This window comes from Melitaea cinxia, chromosome 6 (assembly GCF_905220565.1).
Source record: "Melitaea cinxia chromosome 6, ilMelCinx1.1, whole genome shotgun sequence".
Taxonomy (NCBI): domain Eukaryota; kingdom Metazoa; phylum Arthropoda; class Insecta; order Lepidoptera; family Nymphalidae; genus Melitaea; species Melitaea cinxia.
The window spans coordinates 3311996-3335145 of NC_059399.1; the positions used below are offsets into that span (position 1 = coordinate 3311996).

Here is a 23150-nt window from a genome sequence, read left to right on the forward strand (position 1 = left end):
AATTAAACGGAAAATCCAATAAGACGTTTTATTTAAGATTTTAATGAATTTTTGTATTTCAATACATAAGTTCAAACTTGCATAAGCGCACTTTTGACACAGAATGTACTAGCAACAAAGAGCAACACGGAGGGGAGTCGCCATGTACAGGCGTTCCCCTCTGTCAAGGTATAAGGTCAAATGGCCATATCCAAACAATAAAACTAGTTGCCGCCGCACTGATCACTAGACTAAATCTAGTTGCGCGATTGAATCAACGTCCTTCAAAAAATGCCAAATTGTTCTGTTTTTTACTGCAAAAAAAGATCTGCCACGTCAAATTTACTAAAACATGGCGTTATCTTTCATACGTAAGTATTTTTTAATCACATTATTACTTGTATACTTCTTTTAAACCTTTTTTAAACTTAAAAATTACAAATATTATCGTTCGTGTTGACTCGATTTGTTTACCAACACAGGCCGCTCGCCCGCATACAATATGCGGATCAGTCGAGCGACTGATCGGAGTCTATTTCCGAGAAGTCACTGTCGCCGAGCGATAGTGTTGTTACCGGTTTGTTTGTAGATGGTTATCGATAAAAATGGCAAAGGCAAAAGAGGAGACAGACATTTTTGAGATTTTGATTTATTTAAAATATTATATTGCTAGCTTTTTTTAATAAACATAGTTATATAATAAAATTGAATTAAATTAAATATAATACATGTATTATGAGTATTAATACATTTTACTAGAATTACTTAATGTGAACTTCCACCATAATGTTTTATATAAAAATTTGACAGGTTTTCTAAAAATCCAAATTTAAGGGATACATGGAAAAAAATTGTAATAACAGATTAACCTGGACGCCCACAAAAAATAGTGTAATTTGTTCAAATCATATCAATACCACTAACTTTTAAGTTTTGGCGAACAATAGAAGAATTAGTTGAGGGCACCAAACCAACACTAACGCCACACTGTTTTTGTCCCGTAAGTTTTTTTTTTGTCTCATATACAAGGTAATCAAGATATGGTTCACCTTAGTCATAGTAGTGAAATGAAGCTTAGATTTATCAACTTTGAAAATGAACAATGTCCATCCTTTCAGAGTCATCAACAAATCATTAAATCTACAAGATGACAAGCTATCATCTTATGATGCCATTAGTGTTACGCTCCTTACTCCCGATTCGTTGACATCACCGTGTACATCACCAACTCCTCAAAATGTATGTTAACTTTAAATCGTTTATTGTAGAATGGCATTGTTTGGCACAACAACGTTGCACCAAACGTATTGTGACATAATTATAATAGACATAGGCTGTCGCGACACTTTTTAACTGACTTCCAAAAAGGGGAGGTTCTCAATTCGACTGTATTTTTTTATGTATGTTACTTCAGAACTTTTGACTGGGTGGACCCATTTTGATGATTTTTAATTTAATAAAAAGCTGATGTTTATCATGTGGTCGCGTTTAAATTTCATCGAGATCTGATAACAACTTTTTGAGTAACCTATGATAACGCGTATATATTACGTATATTGTATTAGTTGTCGATGTAATTGAAGTCAGTTTTGTTTTCGTTTGCGAGCAAATACAATTATTGTAGATAATGATGTGTTCTACAAAGTCTTACTACATTATATATTTCTATTATCATTAGTTTTTGCAGCGTACGCAATGTAAGGAATTTTTTAGGTTATTTTTTTATCCCTTGGGTTACATTATTGTAGTTTTAGTAAGGATCCCTAATATTTTTGAAAATATAGTGTAACCAATGTCGCTCAAGGATTATGTAGCTTCTCAACGGTGAAATAATTTTTTGAATCGGCCCAGTAGTTTCGAAGCCTATTCAATGCTAACAAACAAACAATCAAATCTTTACTCTTTATAATCGTTTATTTTACATGAAGATGTTTGATTTGTAGTATATAATAAATTAAGTCTATTTTTATAATAACATCTTACCTTTGTATCACTTTAAAAACCTTATTTCCCTAACCGAGTACTCGAATTTATCGATAATGCATATCGACAGTTGTTACAACCACGGTTGTAAGCAACTTGTGAGTGTAGTTGCGGCGTGTCATTATACTGTAATGACACAGAATGTATCTATGTGTGTGTGAAAAATGTAAGTGTGATTTTAATTTAGTATGTGTGAGTTTCGTAGTGACAGACGATTATTTTTGTGTGGGAATTAGATAAAGTATGCATGTGTGTAATTTCCCCCCGCAAAAAATGACAGAAAATTTTGTATCGGTAGCAGACGCAATGGCTACTCCCCTCCGTGTTGCTCTATGACTAGCAATTTAGAAATACCTTAGTATTGCCATATGTATAATTTTTTTTGTTTTTTTTTTTTGTTTCTGTAAATAAACTGTTTATTAATAACTGTATTTTTTATCAACATCTATTTCAAGCACAGAAACTGCGTACCCACCGTGAAGTGGTATACAATACTCATACTACTGCGGGCTGGGAATCACTGCATCAGAGCAACCAAATCAATAGGATATTTTAAATTAACATGGTTATTATTAAAAAACGGGATATTTACCATGTTTTTTATTTTCATTTTACAGAGCTTGATATTTCAACATTAGCTACGAATGTTTCGTGAACAAGACATATCCGTGTTTGAATAATTTCAGCAAAATTCATTCTCTTTTTTCTACCGCTCAAAATTCTACTCAATTTTATACTGTAGTAATAATTTACTATATAATATGTGTACAATTTTATAGTGCTGTGTGGCTACGGCACCAAAGAATATAGCCACCCCCTCTCTTCCCGTGGGTGTCGTAAGAGGCGACTAAGGGATAACAAGGTTCCACTACCACCTTGGAACTTAAGAAGCCGACCGATGGCGGGATAACCATCTAACCGCTGGCTTTGGCGTCTTAGGTGCGACAAAGCCAGCCCTGCGGCCACCAACCCGCCTGCCCAGCGTGGTGACTATGGGAAACACACATAAGTTCACGCATTTTTGGCGTGAACTTGTGGAGTCCTATGTCCAGCAGTGGACTGCAATAGGCTGGAATGATGATGATGATGATGATGATTATACTGTACATATTTTTTTTTTAATTCTAAACCTATTTTGTTTATTAAAAGCAGTGTAAAAATAATTTATAATTTACGGTTTATTGTAATTGGATTTGGAATTTCAAACTTTCACCTACCAGAACCTTGGGTTGTTTTTCATTTACTACACGGCCAAACGTTGACATTGACAAGTTTAAGAGCCGTAATGGAACACCGTAGTGTCTGAAACAACACTAGAGGGCATTTTTATCGGTCTTAGTTAATATTTATTTAATTTACAAACATAGCCTTTCAATAAGATGTACTGATTTTTTTTTGCGTAATTGGAAAATAGCCTTGGCTAACATTAGGCTTAAAGCCCTCGTATTTGAGTTAAGTGTCACTTTGACATACTACTAAAAAAAAGAAACCATAACAACAACAAATATGGCGAGTGATTTAGATGATTTAGTACAAAATATTGAAAACGTAAGTAAATAAATGAGAAATAGTTGAATGTTACTTCATTTATATGTAACTAATGATTGATTCTCCTTTTTAGATTAAGTCTACAGTTAGAAAATCATTTGCTCATATATATGCGACTTTAAAAGCGAGAGAATTAAAAACATTAAGGCAGCTCGATGTTATTCGAAAACAATGCAAGGATAACAAAGAATTGGAGAGGAATTGTGTTCAGAATATTAAAGTATGCTATGATAACGAGTCCACTTTATTAGATTATATATCAAACTACGGCGTGATTGATTTTGAGAAACTTAATTTTGATAGTAGTACTTTTATACTAGAGGATTACATCAGTCCAAACGACGATCATATGTATTCATACAAAACAATTGAAGAATTAACTGAGAAAGAAAATATAGAAGAATTAGAAGCTATTGAAGAGGCAGCTTTAAAACAAATAACTGAAACTGAAGATTGCGTCTGCATTGTGAATGTTCAGTCTGAAGATGTCTCGAAAAAGTTTCGAGACAGAGATACAAATATAAATCCTGTAAATGTAACTGAAATCCCTTTTAACGACAGTGAAGAACAGAAAGAAAACAATGACATTGATTTATTAGAAAATGCTTTAGAAGAAATAAAAGAATGTTCCGACGAAGAAGTTAAGAAAATTAATCCCACAGATGACTGGCTAAATTCTATTAAAAATCAAACAGAGACTGAACCTTCACAAGTTACCGATGTAATGGAGCACAGTACTATAGCTTGCTCTTAACATGAATTATATTATCATTTTATTTTGTTACTTAAAGTGCATTTAATAAACTTTTTTATTTTATCTAAAATTTGTTTATGATTTTAATAACTTTTATAATTATTTTTATAACTTTTTACATTTATAAAAATAAAATACAGGGAAAAATGAAACAACAAAAAAATAAAGCATCAACTTATATTGTTAATACATTTTTTACAAATGGCGTTACTGAACACTTAAAACTAGTATGCATTGACTCCGATTATATTTTCTAATGAATAAATATTACCCTTTATTTCTACCGCACTTGAAGTGCAGCAGACAAATAAAAATAATGGTCACCAATCCACAAAAATCATAACAACTGCCTGATTCTTATTTCATTACAATATGGTTTATTTATGGCACTTATACATGACATACTCTATACATACATCTCTATAAATTCCCATCTTTGGATGGAATCTGTTTTAAATGGAGATGTAATCTAGTTTGTACTCAACTTTTTCACTGGAAAATCTGCAATGGCACAAACAGAAGTGCTGGCGTGTGGAAAATGCATCGTTTTATTGAAGTGTGAACAAATAAAGGTATGTGCTAAAGGCTAGTAAAGTTTAGAATATAACATTACTCCTTACAGTGACAGGTTATAATATAATACTTGGATATAGGCACTAAATTCATTATGGATGGGTATTTTTAGGCCACCTTCGATTTGCTTGAAGTAATTTTATTGTCATATTACTTTCAATAAGCTACAACCTAAGAATTTTACTGAGTGTTAATATATTTTCATGAATACTGAATGATATAAATTTCTAAGTTAATGTTTGTAGATGATAGGTTAGTAAAGGCTAAAATTCGTTAAAAGGATACATGTAGAAGTTTCTAAAGGATAATTTTATAATTTGAGTGTACAAAATCTCAAATGAGTACAAAGTTTGAACTAAATATAGCATGTACCTAAGGTATATTATGAACTCGTTACAAATAAGTTTTTAACTAGCTTACATTGTGTACCGATTACGACTACTATTGTACATTTAAACAAAATAAACAGCTTATGTACTATACAAGTCCAAAGTCTGTGCATACCGCAGCGACATCACGATTGTTTTGCTTCTCCGAACCGTTGGCAGCCATGTTTAATTCTACCAATGTGTCAACGCTATTTATACTGACCCCTTTCAGAATCTTCTGTGCAGCTAAACTAGTGAAATTAAAGCTCAAGTCGCTTAGGCTTGGAAAATTGTAAAAATCCTGATGATCTTTCTTGCCATCTTGGCTAAGGCTGTATCGTTTCTGTTTGTTCTCTAAACAGTTGATTTTCTCGGTCGAAGTGTTGATATCTTTTATCAATTCTTGATTCTTCAGTGCGAGGTTTGGTTCCGAACCTAGCACAGTCGGTTTTTGATCGATGCCTTTTGTTAATAAATTGGCTATCGACTCTGAGCTCATTCTGTTATGTACATTTGGAAGCCCATTTAACATTTGCAATGCCGCAGCCTTTTTTAATAAGTCGACGCTCTTTAATTCGCTATTCGAATTTATATTCGTATGCACCCCGGTGTTTGTCGACGTTAGAGAGTTTTTTTGATACCTGAGGTTACCTAAAGATCCAATTACATTATCATAACTTTTGGTTGGTGTAGAAGGATTACTATTGGCGCTTATTTCTATACTATTTATGTTATTATGTATGGCTGGAGAAGATGGGTTTGATACTACTTCGTTCGTGTTGTTTAATTGATTTTTGTATATAAAACTGTTATTATTTGCTGCGCCGCCTATTTGTAATGATAGTTTTCGATTATTATTCATACCCGTGTCGTTAATCGAATTTTTATTAAACTTATTTTCTTGTACTTTTACTGGTTCCGATTCTTGGTACATTTGATTTTTCTTTTCAACGCAAACATCAAAGGAAGTTTCCTTTGAGTTTTTTGCTGTTTGATTTGTACCGTTTTGGGATACTGATACGACTTGCCTGTCGTCATTAATAATATAAATATTACTTCCATTACTGGTTTCGGTAACTTTGCCGTTTTCGAAAGTGATAACAGATCGGACGGGTGAATTTTGGACGTAGACTTTGGTGTTTGTACCGCCGTTTTGTGACATAGTATTAGTCGTGACTTTAAGTGTTATGGAATTATTTGAGTTGGAACTAGCAAGCATCGAGGTAGCGGGATTTTCAACTTTTGTTCCAAGAGTCTTGTTATGAAGAGGGGTTGCGGTTTTTTTGGGTGTACTTGGACAATTTTGTGGCGAAGTTCTAGGTGAAGAGTTTTTACCGTTTTTTGTTTCCCCACCAACAATTGGAGGTTTCGTTCTATACTTATGTAAACTTTTAGGTGAACTTTGAAGACTTTGAACTTTAACAAGTGACTGTGCTCTACTGAGACCCGACGCTCCATTAGTATGACTAGGCGAAGGCTTTAACGTGCGATCTGATATGTGCGATTCTAAACTGGAGTGACCACTACTACTTGTAGTATGATAACTTCTTTTTATTGGAGAATTTAAATCTGTCTGACCAATTTTACAGTCCTTTCTAGGCGTTCGATGATTATTCGTGCTCTCTAAACTTGATGGGCCACTCGTAGACATGACGTTATCAGAATAATCTACACGACGCAAACTTCCATTAGGACTGTCCCTCAATTTTGGCTCGCTGTTTCTTTGGGGTGATCCAAAATGGTCTAAGATTGTTTTATTCGTTGAACTTCTGCTTAAGGTTGATCTCGGAAGACTGCCAGAACTAGGACTGGACTGTCGCACTGGTGAATGGTCGTACTGTATAGAAGTAGCGAGTCCGGACTCGGTGGAAAGATGCCTTTTGTGCCTCCTCGGTAATGTCGACGATCGATTGCTGATTTCTGAACCGTCGTAGTATGATGACACGAAAGACGTTTGGCTCTGCAGGGACTCCTGAAATGATAAAAAATACGCTTTGAATAAATACACAATAGGTTTACTACCTACTTTTGTAGAAAATTTAAATGGAAAATATGCATACAATTGCATTTATTTATTGTTCTTATTTATTTGTAAAAAACATTTGCGAATATTTAAAGAATATGAAAAGGAATTATAATATAAGTTGAAGAAAAAATCTTTGTTGCTATATATCTAGTTCTTAATGCTTGTTGAACTTGTTCTTATGAACAGTAAAAAAAGAAAACTGATTGTAATATATCAATATTTACCTTTGAGTCCGTTTGCGTAGCGACACAGTGTAGATGGACCGCTTTAGAGTTGAACCACTCAGTGGGCGGGAATTGTGCAGAGAAGGTGCTCATCGCGCGGGTCTGCTTGCTGCGGCCGCTTCGTCTGAATAAGCGGGAGAGCAACGACACTTTCTCTGCGAATATTAATAACAGTTGTGGTTATTGAACTTGTAATAGAAATACAAATATCGGATGATAAAAAAAAAAACACAAAAATAATACCATATATTATGTAAAAGCCTAAAATACAATTCATCTAATTTTTCTATGCGTTATTAACAAGCCACTTGCAGGTAAGCGATAATAAAAATTTAGTTAAAAAATATTTTCACATCTATAAAAAAAAAAAAAAAATACACGAAAATTATAGAAAACAGAAAGTTTTTACATTTTAAGATGCGTGCTTTGTTCATGTAGAACTACTAAGTGATTACTACTTATCCATCCATACTACACGATTCATTTTGTTTTATATTTTTTATCACCAGAACATATAATATCAGTAACTCTCTGTATTACCTATATTATTATTTTGAGTAAAATTGATCTATTGCTGCTTAGAATGTCTGTTGCGTTGATTCATTTCCTATGAAGGTTTTTGCGTAAAATAAAATGGAAACTACTTACTAGGCGACGCAGATTCTACACTTGGAGGGTAGTCGGTAGAAGACGAGCTATCTGTCGTATTAGCGTGCTTATGGTGCAAGCTGCGTGTGGAAGCGCATCGCTGCAAGTACTTGCTCGAGGAGCCGAAGATCCTCAGGGAGTGGCGACGGTCAAGTGAGCGGGGAGCGGGGAAAGAGGCGCTACGACGTTTATTTGGTCTACCATACAGGATCTTATCATTGGGATTTCCTGAAATAAATAGAATAATATAAGATGCCATTTTTATTGTCGATTGAGCAAAACAAACGACGTTTGTATAACAATCTTTACCGAGGTATAAGCTTGTGTTTTGTACTGTCTACTGCACATGACAAAACGTTTATATAATTAAAAATAAATTGATAGATACTGGTCAGCATTATTTAAATGTATTGTCATGCATTCAGAAATAAATATACCCAAAATTTGATATGAAAGGAAAAATATAGCTACTCGGATAAACAGTATTACTCTCATCAGATTATAACACCTATATAACACTATTAAATGAAGCGTTGTCTCAGTATATTAGCTTATAAAATCATTTTTTTTTTAACGATGACTTCACATAACCCACACTCTGCAAATAAAATTGAGTTTATAACGAGTCAAATAAAAGAATATTTATATTCACATGTGTTGTACCTATTAACAACTACTTCAAGTACATGCGGAGAAACCTCTCGTAAAGTAAGGCGGTTTATTGACAAGCCGAGAGAATTATTGAATTTCATAACATGAACATAGCATGTTAAACGGAAAGTTATATGAAACAATATGGTCTTTGTATGTATGGTTATTGATTAAAGCTGGAAAATACGACACGTCCTACAATACAGCCTTTATATCAAAGAGACCGTCGTAAAATCTACTTCGCAATCTCGGCTATACAGAAAATACGTTTAAGACGATTATTTAAGTCATACTTTTATAAGTTAGTTATTTGTTGTAATTATTTATTATTATTAATATTATTATTATCTTTAAAAAAAATTAAATTATCTATGAAGGGAATAATGAAAGTGGACGAAGCGAAAGAAGTATGTAAGGATCGTAGCAAGTGGAAAGAAGTGGTCTCTGCCTGCCCCTACGGGAAAGAGGCGTGATTATATGTATGTATGTATGTATATATGTTATCTTTAATAATTTTAAACAAGACATGAAATGTAAAATGTAAATTACACGTATTGTTATCAATATTAGCCATGCATTTTACAGGCACATTATTTTCTAAAACAAGTCCGTCAATTTAAAACAAAAACAAAAATATTGAATAATAAATAAGACCAATTCTGAAGTTTGACAAAAAAAAGAACTAAGCTACCCTCATGCCTAAATAATTGTAGCTAATCATGAACGGGTGCGCAAGCGCATGTGACGCACAAAGAACATCACCGCAGATGTTCGTATAAATCACCCGTGAACTTGACAGTCGATTCGACGCATTGTATACTTAATGTTTTATTTAAGCTTTCGACGGATTTAGTAGACGTATAATTTAACCAAGTGTAAATTGCAGCATGTTGCATTTATTAATGGCATGCACTTACTCAGCGATCGAAAATACATTTATACGAGTCATACCTTGATAATAAATATTTTATCGCTGAAATCAATCACTCAATTTTATAATTAATAAAATAAGTATTTTGAGTATACGTATTTCGTTATTCTCGTTTGTTAATTTATTTTGTTTAAAATAATTGCGACTTTTGTAACAAAAGTTATAATTTACTTGTATAAGATTCTCAACCTAACCCTTTTTCTCAATTCTAACCAACCTATTCTTAACATAGTCAAAACGCATACTTCGTACTGAGTGACGAGTCACGATCAGTTGTTACCGTATTTTCAAAACTTAGCCTCAAGTACCAAACACTGGCCCTATACAAACATTCGCTAATTTAACGCTCATTTGCAAACTCAGTAAACAACTCTGGGCCTCGTCTCTTAAGTGGAATCCCTCTCCATTAAAATACCATCCTGCGTGCCGTTACACTTTACAGAAATAGACCGGTATGTCACACACGCCATTTTAACCTACCGTTGAAGAAGAAAATAACATCATACTCTATTTTCGCTAACCAGCAAAACAAACACAAGTTGGTTCATTTGGCGATTGCCATTGCGGCCAGATTTACTACAAAAAAAAAAAAAACTGTGTGTGTACTTATTGTACGCACGAATGAAGTTATACTTTATTGGCTAGCTAGCTTCACGTTGCTAATTTCTTCTTAGTTGACTAGCTTACTTCAGGGAGTCGGTTTTTTGTGACGGTGTGTGCTCGCATCCTAAAAATGTATCCCCATTATTCTTCTCTAACGCGCCAAGAGAAGTATAACTTAAAAAAAATTTAAAAAAGTAAGAATATTAATTTCTATATTACGTTTTTGTTATGAAAGATAATCTGGGATGTGAACATCACCAAAATCTGCAGTGAAACAGCGTGGTAGTTTGATATCTTTATTCTTCTTTATTTGAGGATTCAGTCCTGGCATATTTTCAATTAAAGCATATATTTTATCAAAATTTTGTTTTCGAATTAATTGTAACTAAAATAAAAATTGTTTTAGGACTGTTAAACTTCGCGATTTTTTTGTAACTATAAATATATTTTTTATCTATATGAACTGGATTAAGTGTGTGTCTGACTCTAAGCAAACTATTCACAGAACGTGAACACTGTATTTACGAAAAGGTATTTACTTCGGCATCAATAAGCTGTCGCGTACACTTTGGTCTGTCGAGCCGTTTTAGCGTCCAAGTAGAGGACGCTCGACAATAGTGTGAAGTGTTTTTATCGCAAGGGAGCCTCGACACTGTTGACGTTGCATTTGGGATTTCAGACGCAGTTCATTTCAACCTTTCTCTTGTTGTGGTTCCGACATTATTTTCGAGTGTGTTTTTGAGTTGTATAATAATAAATATTATTAAATAGAAAATTTTACTTTATTGTACGTGGCAATATAGAGGTTCATAACTAAGATGAGTTCATATTAAATCATTTAACAAATATTGGAAACATAAATATTAAAAAATCATTCGGATTCTGGTTTTGTTATTATTAATAATAGAATTAATTAACAAAGGAATATTTTATTGAACATCTAACTACCATAACTTAGGAGCGTACAAATGTTTGGTGTCTGTTTAACATATGCGATAAAATATCAAGTAAATCAGTAATATCAATGTACAACTTGCAGTTCTCGCTTATCTGCTAAGTGCTCTTATAATCTGTATTTAAGATTGACACACACAAGATACACTTCACAAATAAACAAAGATGAAAACGTGTCTATATATTCACACTAATTACATAAATATATTAACTGCTAATGTCGTATACAGAAATAGTTGTAAAATACAAGCCTGTAATCTATACCTTTAACTACTTGAAAATTGAACTAATAATTCGTACGATTTATTTTTGTGTTACCCACACATTAGGGAATTCTAAACAATTTTTAATACCATATCAAAACAAAAAAAAAAACGATCTAGCGGGTACACTGGTTCCTCGTGCCGATCCAACGTACAACTACTGTTGCGTATTCCTTCACACTCTTCTAGTTTCTATACTAATTCCTATACCGTCCACGCAGCTAGGCTGTGGAATTCATTGCCGTCATCAATTCGCACTTGTACGACTATATTTACTTAAAAAAAATTAAAATAGGATTATCTTTCCTTATCATAATTTTAACTGTATGTATCTACCCGGAAGAAATCTCTTACAGGGATAAGCACACCGATTATACGTGAGTGTCCATGACAAATATGTTATGTATATTAAATTTTGTACGTATAAAAATTTGTTAAATAAATAAAATAAATACATCGTTCCATAGCTTAATTGGCTAAAGCACCGACACAGTCGGAAAAAATATTTTTTAACTAATAAATTTAAAAAATTAATCTAATTAATTTTAAGTTCTGTAACACGCAAAGAAAAAAAAGATTTAAATAAAGAATCATTGTTTAAATACTTATTTAGGAGAAACAAAGAACGAATAAAAAAAGCTAAAAAATCAATAATACAATTCCGATAGCGAACTGTAACAATCAAAAATAGCAATCATCACGTTTTCGAGTCCATTAAAATTTTTTTATTTGTGACTTATTTAGAATTCTTTGTGATTGAAAAACTAAGTTTGCTACTTTCCGTTTTCAAGCTGTAGATACATGTATAGTAAGCACAGCAGAGCATAATGACGATGGGAACAAAGCTAGAAACACGCTTCGCTTTTCATGAAGCAACGAGTGATTAGGGAACTCGTGGCATACCTACCTACATATATAGGTATATGAGCATCTTTCAGCGGGAAATCAATGAGAAAAGGGTAAAGTGAAATTTTAGAAACAAATACAAATTAGCAAGTGAAAACTTCAATCATATACTTTAATGTACACATATTTAACATTATAAAGGTAATGATTTTGTTTTTGTGTTTAGGTGCGTTAATGGCGGGAAAGAAAACTTAGAGTAGCAATATACTTTTTGCTTCTCAACTGAGGTAAGTAAATTATATGTTTGTTAATACATAATATATATTTGTTCAATGTATATATAGGTATATTAAAATTTTAATATATATATCGAAGAAATTATATACGCTTTTATAGTGTACTAATGTGACTTAATACTAAATTTAATCAATTTTTAAATATTCAATTTTTATCTAACAATGTCGGTTCTATTTTTTTTAACTAAGATCGTTGTTAACCTTACATGTACACGTACGATAAACTAGCCTTTACAAAGGTATTGATCTTATTAAAGAAGAATAATGTCGAATGTTTTTGTATACGGAAAAGTAATTATTGAAAAGCAATGTAAAGAATTAAAAGCAAGAAAGCCATGACCTTCGTTCGAGATGGTATGAGGAAGAATATTCGAGAGGTGAGCGACCTAGAGAATATATGTATGAACGTAGTTATTGAACATATACCTTACTAGAAATGGCTTTACGGAAAGTTAACAGAATATCGAAGGTATTATAGCAACTTATAGTATTTACGACATTGATTTTATGATGAGGTTATCATTAAAGGTTGGTTACAAATCGATAAAAAACTGATTAAAATAACACACATATATATATATATATATATATATATATATATATATATATATATATATATATATATATATATATATATATAGAAATGTAATTTTTAATGAAGTAGCATTTCCTCAAATTCTCTTGAACATTACTTATTCCGTAAAATGTTTAAATATAAATTTATGACAATATCTGTCAATAATAGACAAAAAGCTAACTGATATATGATAATGAATATGAGGTTGGTACATAAATTTAGGGCTTAGAAAATTTTGATTGATATCAATACATAATTTATTAAAATATGACTTCTACTATTTATGACTTCTAATTGTTGCTGTCAGTAAACACAAACTTTGCCATATCTACCAAGTTTCTCTGATCTTGAATACAAACAGAAATACAGAATGCACTTAGATAATTCGAACTTAAAATAAACGTGAGCCCATAAAATCACTGCTGCATACGCTGCATATCGGAGTACTAAAATTAAACCAATGTATGAGTTATTATAGAACATCGTGCCTCCAGCGGAGTTAGCGTTAGATATTTCAAGTTATTTTAACTTTTTGACGACTATTTATCGTATTTAAGATTATAAATAATTGGATAGAGTAAGTGACAATATTGGATGTTGAGAAATAAAATAAAATATCAAATTACAATAATTGCTCTTGTTATTTTTTTTTTTTTATTTTTTTTTTTACTTTAAGAATTATTCTAGTTTTGATTATGTAGGACTAGATAAAATAATTGTCCAAAAAAAAACGGCCTAGTGTTATTACGTCCGCATACACTTTCATAAGTTTTTTTTTTGCTATGAGGCTAATTTTTTTATATCAATAATAAGTAAGTAAGAGTTAAAATATTTGACTAATATTGTCATAAAAAAATATTTTAAAATATCTAATATCAGACAGTTACTAGATTAGTCAAAAATTACTTGAATATTTTTAGCACGAAAGAATATTGTTCCTTATATCCTTACGAATTTGTTTACTATTGTTATAAAACATAATCCGAATATTTATTAATCTAAATATTTATTTGTATAATTTTTAATATACATTACAGAATAAAATACATTGAATTAATTTAATCTTAAATCAAAACTTTACGAACAAATTCTCGCTTTGCGCACCGTGTATATGTATATCTATTTGATACAGTGATTCAGTGATACATATCTTGAGAGCGCCTCAATACGTGTAATCACAACATCGCTAAGTGCCAGCTAACATTGCAAACAAACACATTAACATATTGTTAGTATCTCATTGCTTTTCTAATATAATGGATCTGTCAATTTTAAGTGGCAACATTTTATACAAATATGATATCTATCATAATGTATCACAGGTGTTAATTGTATGCATTTATCAATAAAATCGATGACTTTTTACTAAGATACAAAGATACGAAGTAGACGTGATCTTCACCCATCTGCTTAATGGATAAAAATTAAATAATTATCTTTCTTTAGTATGTTGAAGATAAAACCCGAAAAAGTTGGCTGCGTACAGCTAATTTAAATTATATTTGCTTAAAAAAGCTAACTGCAGAATAATATTTTCTTAAATATGTGTAGAGGAATTATTGAAATTAAGTTAATCAAGTTATTAAGCGTAATATAATAAGTAAATGTAAACTGGTAGGTTACCTACTAGCTATAGGTAAATTTGTTGTGAATGACTATTCTTGACTATTTTAATCTGTCGAATTATTAAAAAGTAAAATATAAAAAAAAACGGAAAAAACTAGTAATTATAAAAATTCATCAATTTTAAGTGATACAGGGATAAACAATACTTTCAAAAATTTGGCATCAGACCATCGCGTACTTTTTACAATTTCATTAGCGCTAAAAGACGCTATAGCGAAATACGGCTCCTGCCTAACTGTACTTAGACTAAAATATTATATCACTTGAGTTATTCAACTGCATTTAAAAATAAAATTCACATAAATAAATCGATACGTATGCTAGTATTATATTCGCACGTGTTTTTCATTCTAAATGCAGTCGCCGCAGTCAGCTGACCCACATCTTAACAAGCTCTCCAGCCGCATCCGTTCAATTTAAAATAACGTACTCATTAACGTATGCATGAATGTTTTCTTATCTATGAGAAGGCTTTTAAATAATTTACGTAATTTTTATATAAGAGGAAGGAGTCGTTAAGAGAGAAGCTATCGACGTTTACGAATATCCGTTTGAAAATTATTGCCTTTCAATAAACATCAACAAGAAATCAATCAATCCGTAATCCGTTATGATAATAATTTATGATTATCGACGTTGTTTTGAACATAGAAAACAAAAGTCACACACAAAAGTTGGTTTATAGATTTAAGGCAGACTACTGACAGGACTAACATAATTTAAAAAAACCAAGAGACTAAAAGTCAAGTCATAAATACACAACACACAAACAATCACACACACATACAACACAGTAAGTAGCGAGTCATTCTCAATACAATTGTCTTAGTATTGTCGAGTGAAAACTCGGTGATTAATTATAAAAAATATTATTATAGAAGTAATGATTTTTTTTATTTATTAATTATCAAAAGAGATCCGTAAAACAAAATACTAGCTTTCTACCAAAAGATGATAAATAAAAATATCACTTTTCTATGAATATGAATAAACCAAAAGCGGGGTGTCTGAACCAACAGGGTATGTGAAAAACTGATGCTAAGTAATTACTCGATACAAAGTGATGATTAATCATAAAAACGATCGCTGTTGGTTACCCGCTCTCACTCGCGGTATTCCTATAAAAGTTTGGTGTAGTCGATAGGTATACGAGCTGTAGTCATTTATCTGACATTATCTTGTACACTGTAAAGGTTCGAAAATATCTGATACTGTTCCAAAATTATCGACATTAATTTGAAAAGTATAAAATTGAAAAAGGGTACATTAAGTAGACCCGTAACCATTTATGTCTTTACCGACAGTTTCCAGTTGTGGTATATAGCGAACCCTAAAAGCTTCAATGAACAAACGACTGTACTCTGCTAACGAGATTGTGATAGCATCAACTTCACATTAACGATTCGACATTTGGATTGAATTGAAAACGTTTTCGCAAACTTTGACCTTGAAAAATAATTAAAGAGCTAATTTGTGACGGACGTCGTACGCTGGCGGAGATTGCGGGATGAAAAAAAATATACCTACTTCGAAACAGGAAAATCGATTTCAGTACTTCCATCACTATTACAAGACTAGGATATCCAGAAGTAGCGTAGACTATAAAATGTCGCACTACGTGTTATAGTAGGCAACAGTATCAACCCAGACGAAGTCAAGATAGAAGGTTCGATAGACAGGGCATTGAAATAATAAAGGCAGAGGAACTGTGAATGAATTTTATTAAGTTATAAGCAGGCGACCTCGCTCATGATGTTGACATTGTAACAGACATTAGCTTTGTTTGACAATGGAAATAAACCGACCCTGGGATACAAGTTGTTTCCCATTAAGGCTATTATTTTCATATGTCCTTCAAACCGGAACCCTGCAATATGAAACCTTAAGAGTTTAAGCGCTTTATTTTAATATAATTTCTTCTATTTGTGAAGTATTTTTGAGAAAAATAAAATGCCAAAGTTGGACTTTGATTCTGTATAATAACACGTCATAATTATATATTAATTGAAAGTCGTCTATGTAGAGAGCGTTTTAAGATATTCTTGCACAAATCGTGTCATACAAATGTTCCCTAACGGAATTAATTATAATATAAATCGAGACGTCTCAAAGTGTAGCCACGACTTATCGCGGTAATTCTACGACATTTATAATGTCATTAGGCATTTACTTTCGTTAGATGAATGACCGATTAAACTCTCAAGTGTTTACCTACCGTTTTTCACACTTATTGTGTAACATTTACGCGTTAATTAAAGTAATAATGGCAACGATGTCTTAATCTTAGCGTTTACAACACGTCGCAGAGTTCTCTTGTAGAAAACTCTGCAAGCGTGTTGTAAACGCTAAGATGTCTACTTTAAACAAAGTAAACACGTCGATGACGCGATAACGCAGTATTCATACCAAATGGTTGATGTGCTTACGGTCGCAGGTTTGATTCCAGCACACGTGAAATGTTTAGATCAACCAAACAACCTTTTTAGTCTTTATGTGATTCTATTTTTTGTATTTCTGAAAACCCCATAGGGTGCTTGCTTTTAAATGTAAACCGTTTTAAGTAAGTAAAAGACATGTTTCAATTTTCATTACTCATTTATACGTAGCTCAATTAATATACCTCAGTTCTAAAATATTATTAAGAAGTAAAATGATCGACTGAAAAATCACTATAAGTAGTAAACTAACACCACAAAAGGATGTTATAATTAGGTTAATGATGAGACACACGTGTTTGTATAAATAATGGACTTGATTCAGACCGTGAATTTTAATCACCGCTTAAGTATTCTTTTTTAGCTTTTTCCAATTTCCTCTTTTATTTATACTTTGTTTACTGGACAAACATGGACAGAATTCTTTTGGCTTGTCTCCAGTACTAGTTTGTATTGTCTACTACGATTTTCTATTGACTTAACAAACCATTCCGTTAAAATGTGTGAGAGAATAGTATTTTTATTATATAAAGTTGTATAAGTAATGGAATTTAATTCTATTTCCTTGTCGCATTATGTTGATAAAAGCCGTAGTTTCTATTTGCCACAATTCGCCTAACGTATCGTATTGACAGGATTTAATCATCTATATGAAATATATAGAATCAACTTAGTTATATAATTAGAAATAAAAAATACAAATAGTAAATTTGTAAAAGTAATTCATATATTAATAGTAAGGAGTTTTTTTTTATTTCTTTGTATGTATTAATCTTAAAAATTACTAGGCTGAAGATCAAAGGATTGCTATTAAAAAAATGCCAACGCAATTGAAGCTGTGGGTTTCGTCTAGTCAACATATTATTAGTTCGTTTGATTGAATTCGTTTGATTATTAAAGAAAATTACATATTCGTTCATTAGGAGAAAGCTTTTAAGATATAAATAATTTTAAGTTCATCACATTTCATTATATTATTGTGGTCGCTGCCGCCGGTGGCAGGAAATTGGATTATGGCCATCCTGCTCTTTGATCTACCATCTTCTACGAGGCAATAAAATTAGTTGACGTCCAATTTGGGTAAATATGTCATTCTTTTTTGGTAATATTTTTGATTAAGATTAAGTGAGGAAGATCGCTTCGATCGACGTAAACGATGCGTGTATAATTAGAGGAACAAGAAAATTTTACCTAACCATGATCTTGAAAGCTATAGATGTATGTCTAACTATACCATATGTGTGAAAATATACTATTAAAAATAATAAAATTAAAATAAACTGAAATATGATACGTATTCGTATGTTTGAGATTAAATTTTATACTATAACAAGAAGTTTCAAGAAAAAGTCTTGTTACGCCTTTTTCGTACTCGCTCGCATCCCGCTTAGTACGTGTACCACACAATAAGGAACTTCGTTCCAATATGTAAGATTAGAATCTTAATACATAAATAAATGTATCTGTGTACTGACTGAGTGACCAGTGACTGTCAAGGTGACTCCCTATTTTTAGCTTTCGTAAATTATTTTGCGGTTTGACAAAAAAAAAAACGACCGCGGCTAATTAAGGAAATATTACAGCTACGAGTAAAAATTCGAATATGTTTTTTGTTGGAGGTTTGGGGAGTAGGCTGGTGAATACGTGACGCGAGCATTACGAAAAGTATGATAAGTTAGTGAAGACAGAAAGAGAGGGATTTTCGTTTAGAAGTTTTTCGATGCCAGACAAATACCTCTTCAGCTATAAAAAAGTAAGATAGTACCTTCATAAAACATTATTAGTCGCAAATCCGCCAAATACTTACAAAAATATTTATAATATATATTCCAATAATAAAAATATATACGTAGAATTTTATTACACGTGTACCTACTATTACTATAATATTACATTATATAAGTATCCACTTGACAAGTAAGTTTTTATGCACAATATATTCCATTAATTCAAACAAGATATATTATGCATTTTTAATCATACCAGTTATACTTCCGACTTTACCAATTTTGCTTCTAGACAAACAAAAACAGTAATCTAGTACACACTAAGAGCTGAACGAACGCAAGTCGCTCGTTTACCATAAACAAATCTCATTCTTTAATAGACCCCTAGTCTTGTTTTCATACATGTCCACAAATACCATGTCAGTGGTTTAGTTCACTGGGTCTTTGAATTTCAGGTCAGATTTCTTTACTAAATATGGTTCGGCGCCAGGCATAGGTAATCTTGGGTACTAAGCATAGATTTCATGCTTAGCACTCAAGATTGTCTATTCATCCAAATTCCAATTAAAAATTTGAATTACAGATGAAAAAGTGAACATATGTTTACATTTGCTTATAGTGTAATACAATTATCTAGTGATTGTTCTAATATAATGTAACTGGAAATTGATTGTTAGTAACATTCAGGTTGTATTTTAAATATTCGTGTTGTTCAAGGTTAACAAGAAAAATCTATTTTTTCGACGGTCTTCAAAATTCTATTGAGATTGTTATCTCAAGCATATCGATCAATCTCCTTCGTGTCTTCTCCATCCTGCCTGACATTGGTGAAATTATCCGTTTTATCTATTGTCAAGTGAAGGCGATTAATTCGAACAATAATAAGATAATGGTTGTTTTCCTAATGATAAATAATAGTACCTAAACATAGCCAGTAACACATTTTTATAAAACTTTAGAATGAACAAATTGTTTGAAAAAGGAATGTCTTGTTTATAGTATTTGAGGTCTAAAAACTTTAAATAATAAATAACAAATGTTCAACTTACATTTACAAATGTTGACGTGGGAAGTGAACCAAAAACCTCAATTATAAAGATATGCCACCCAAGTTTATGAAATTAACATAAACGCCGTTCAAGAATATGCTTTATTATATTACGTAAAAAAATCTCTTGATATAACAATGTCAAACATTTGTTTAAATATTATTTATTCATTTTTAATTTATTCGTAAACGTAAAATTTAACTGACATTGCCAATATTTCATAATAAAATCTGATAGTGTTTGTTTAGAACAATTAAAAAAAGAACAGAAAAAATCTGACGACAATATATTGTAATTGATCCAATTAGATTTCACAAATGTTGATTGGATTCAATTTAACTTAACGTTATACATAAATAATTGTATTTGCTTGAAAACGAGAAGAAACCAATTTAAATTACAGAGACTAGTATATATGTAGGTAGACGAAAAAATAGTCAAATAAAAACGCATTATTAGAGATAAATCAAGAAGTACTCATCAAATTTAAACCAAATTTAATTGAAATCATGGGAAAAATATCAGCTTTTGATTGAACAAAAGAATCATCAAAATCGGTACAACCAGTAAAAAGATACGAGGTATAACACGACGGTCGACGAAAAAATAGTTAATCAAATACAAATGATTAAAGATAGCTCAAAAACTACTGGTTAGATGTCGATTATATTTAAATGGGATCATATGACAAGCATGTCTTTTCGATTAAAAAAAGAATCATCAAAATCGATCGACCCGTAAAAAGTTCTGAGGTAACAAACATAAAAAAGATACAATTTAATTGAGAACCTCTACCTTTTTTGAAGTCTGTTAAAAAGTTAGAATTTTTTTGAGTGTATTTACCATATTTATATATATTATGGCTATGGACATCTGAACGATAACTAATTCGTGTATTATCACGCAAAATCTATTCACCTAGAATCGAAAAGCTGTGTATCAAAATCGACATTATTATTACCAGTAAGTCTATGTGTACTACATTTTATAATACTTAGTCATCGCTACAAATTATTTCTTCTGCTTTCGATAACTTTCTACACTTCCCAAGTTTTGAAATAATTTGGTGCCATATGTTTTTTTTATGGTATCACAATTTGATCTCGTTTGTGTTTTATTGCAAAGCCGATCAGAATACATTAACAGTAATAGTGGAAGCTTTAAATAGATGATATGTTTGTTATACATCAAAAGATTATAGCGGGATTATTGGTAATAAAATCATATACATTAAGTAGCTTTCACCTTCTGGAATAAATATTTTAAGGAATTTTTCCTTCTAATTCAGTATGCTATAACTATTTATGTACACTTGATTTGACTGTTGGAGTCCTGAATAACGATGCAGATCCGTAATAAAGTTATACTAAATAATAGACTAAGAAAAGCTAAACGATCACTAAATTAATGAAGTTACGTAAATTATCGACATTTTCATCTTGTAAGTAATAGATTTTTAACACAGATAAAATATTACTAAAAAATATTTAACTAAAGTTATTTACTATAAGTATGATAATAAATGTTAAATAAAGTAAAAAAATTAAAAGAGTACACGATAGTTTTCAATGTTTTTATTCAATCTAAATTTCACGGTGTTGTACCCTTTGTGGACAAGTTCGACACGCACTTGGCCCGTTGTTATTATTAATAAATAGCCAATAAAGTTTCTTTTGTATTTGTACGTATGAGTTTTTATATTACAGTTATAAAGTAAGAATATTCTATAGACGTTAAGTTGTATAGTATTGCTTGTAATTTTATAATATTCGCTTCAGTCTGTAATATCCCACAACTGGGTATAGGTCTCTTTCCCCATGTAGGAGAAGGATCAGAGCTTAATCTACCACGCTACTCCAATGCGGGTTGGCGGATATATTCCCTACTACGAGTAACGATCGCCATCAGGTGTACATGATAACAACCGGGACCGACGGCTTAACGTGCTCTCCGAGGCACGGTGGGGAGACCCACAAGGACTGCACAAACACCCAGACCACGGTAAACACCTGTATGGCCAATACAAATGTTTGTCATGTGCCGGGATCGAACCTGCAACCGCCAACGCAACAGGTACAATCCATGGCTGTAACCGTTACGCCAACGCGGCGTCAATTTTATAATAATATAATATAATAGGCGTGTAATTTTATAACATTACTTGTTATTTATTAAATTCATTGTTATACTTTTTCCTTTCATATGCCTTCGTTTTTAAAGAATGTCATATGTATTTTTACTTAGCTGTAATATACTTTATATGCAAGAACTAAATAAGTATAAAAATACGGATAAGTTAATGCATCTCATTGCACGTCACACTAATCACGCAAGTGTATTTAATCGTGATATCCCTTTTGTGCCACCCTTGCGTTCAAACTTCGCATGCGGTTTTGTATCAAGTCCGAGCACCATTAGTCTGGATTAACTTGATAAAATCTAGACTTACGTGAAACCCTAAGAATATTAATTGCTTGCAATTTATGATAAAGATACAAGCGTGTGTATTTATTTATCGATAAACTAGCTGTGCCTCGCGATTTAATTTGAGGAAAAGAATAACGTTTAAACGTTACAATGAATAAAAATTTATATAGCCTATTGTCTTGCTCGGTAAATGGCTATTCAACACAAAAATAATTTTTCAATTCGAAAAAGTACCTATATCCTGAGATTTGCGCGTTTCAAAAACCAAACAAACAAACTCTTCAGCTTTATAATATTAGTATACATCTTCCAAAATACTTATTCATCTTTAACTTGTTAAAGTTGTGTTAATTTGTGTGTGCTTATGTCAATAAAAAAACTGATTTTCATTGCTTTTATTAGGTATATTATTTAAGTTTAAAGTAAGTCAATACTTTACGTCTAATTTGGTCTGGCGCAAACACTCTATCGATACTTGATCACTCTTAACTTCGGTATACTCGTGATTCGAATGAAGAAAGAATAATGTAAATATTTTATTTAAAAATTTCATTAGATTCAAATCTGATTTAGCAAAATTAATTTTGTTTTTTTATTACAGTTCTGAGAAATTTAAAATTTGGCAGTTATTGGCCCAAACTACGCTTTAATTTTATTTCAGT

The 23150-nt window shown here is 31.6% G+C and overlaps 2 protein-coding genes across 2 annotated transcripts in view; one reads left to right on the forward strand and one right to left on the reverse strand.

Annotated features, from left to right (window-relative positions):
• Positions 1-3422: 3422 nt before the first annotated feature.
• Positions 3423-4334, forward strand: LOC123654586. The gene is made up of 2 exons (XM_045590483.1): positions 3423-3510; positions 3584-4334. The coding sequence occupies exons 1-2, from the start codon at positions 3469-3471 to the stop codon at positions 4262-4264; spliced, it is 723 nt and encodes a 240-aa protein (XP_045446439.1). The 5' UTR covers positions 3423-3468; the 3' UTR covers positions 4265-4334.
• Positions 4335-4424: 90 nt separating this feature from the next.
• LOC123654485 (putative uncharacterized protein DDB_G0286901) overlaps positions 4425-23150 on the reverse strand; it is a 130064-nt gene continuing 111338 nt past the window's right edge. Inside the window, exons 6-8 of the mRNA XM_045590385.1 lie at positions 8104-8331; positions 7456-7610; positions 4425-7177 (exon numbers count right to left, since the gene is read on the reverse strand). Coding sequence (XP_045446341.1) covers positions 5315-7177; positions 7456-7610; positions 8104-8331 — 2246 coding nt within the window. The 3' untranslated portion in view covers positions 4425-5314. The remainder of the gene's footprint in view (positions 7178-7455; positions 7611-8103; positions 8332-23150) is intronic.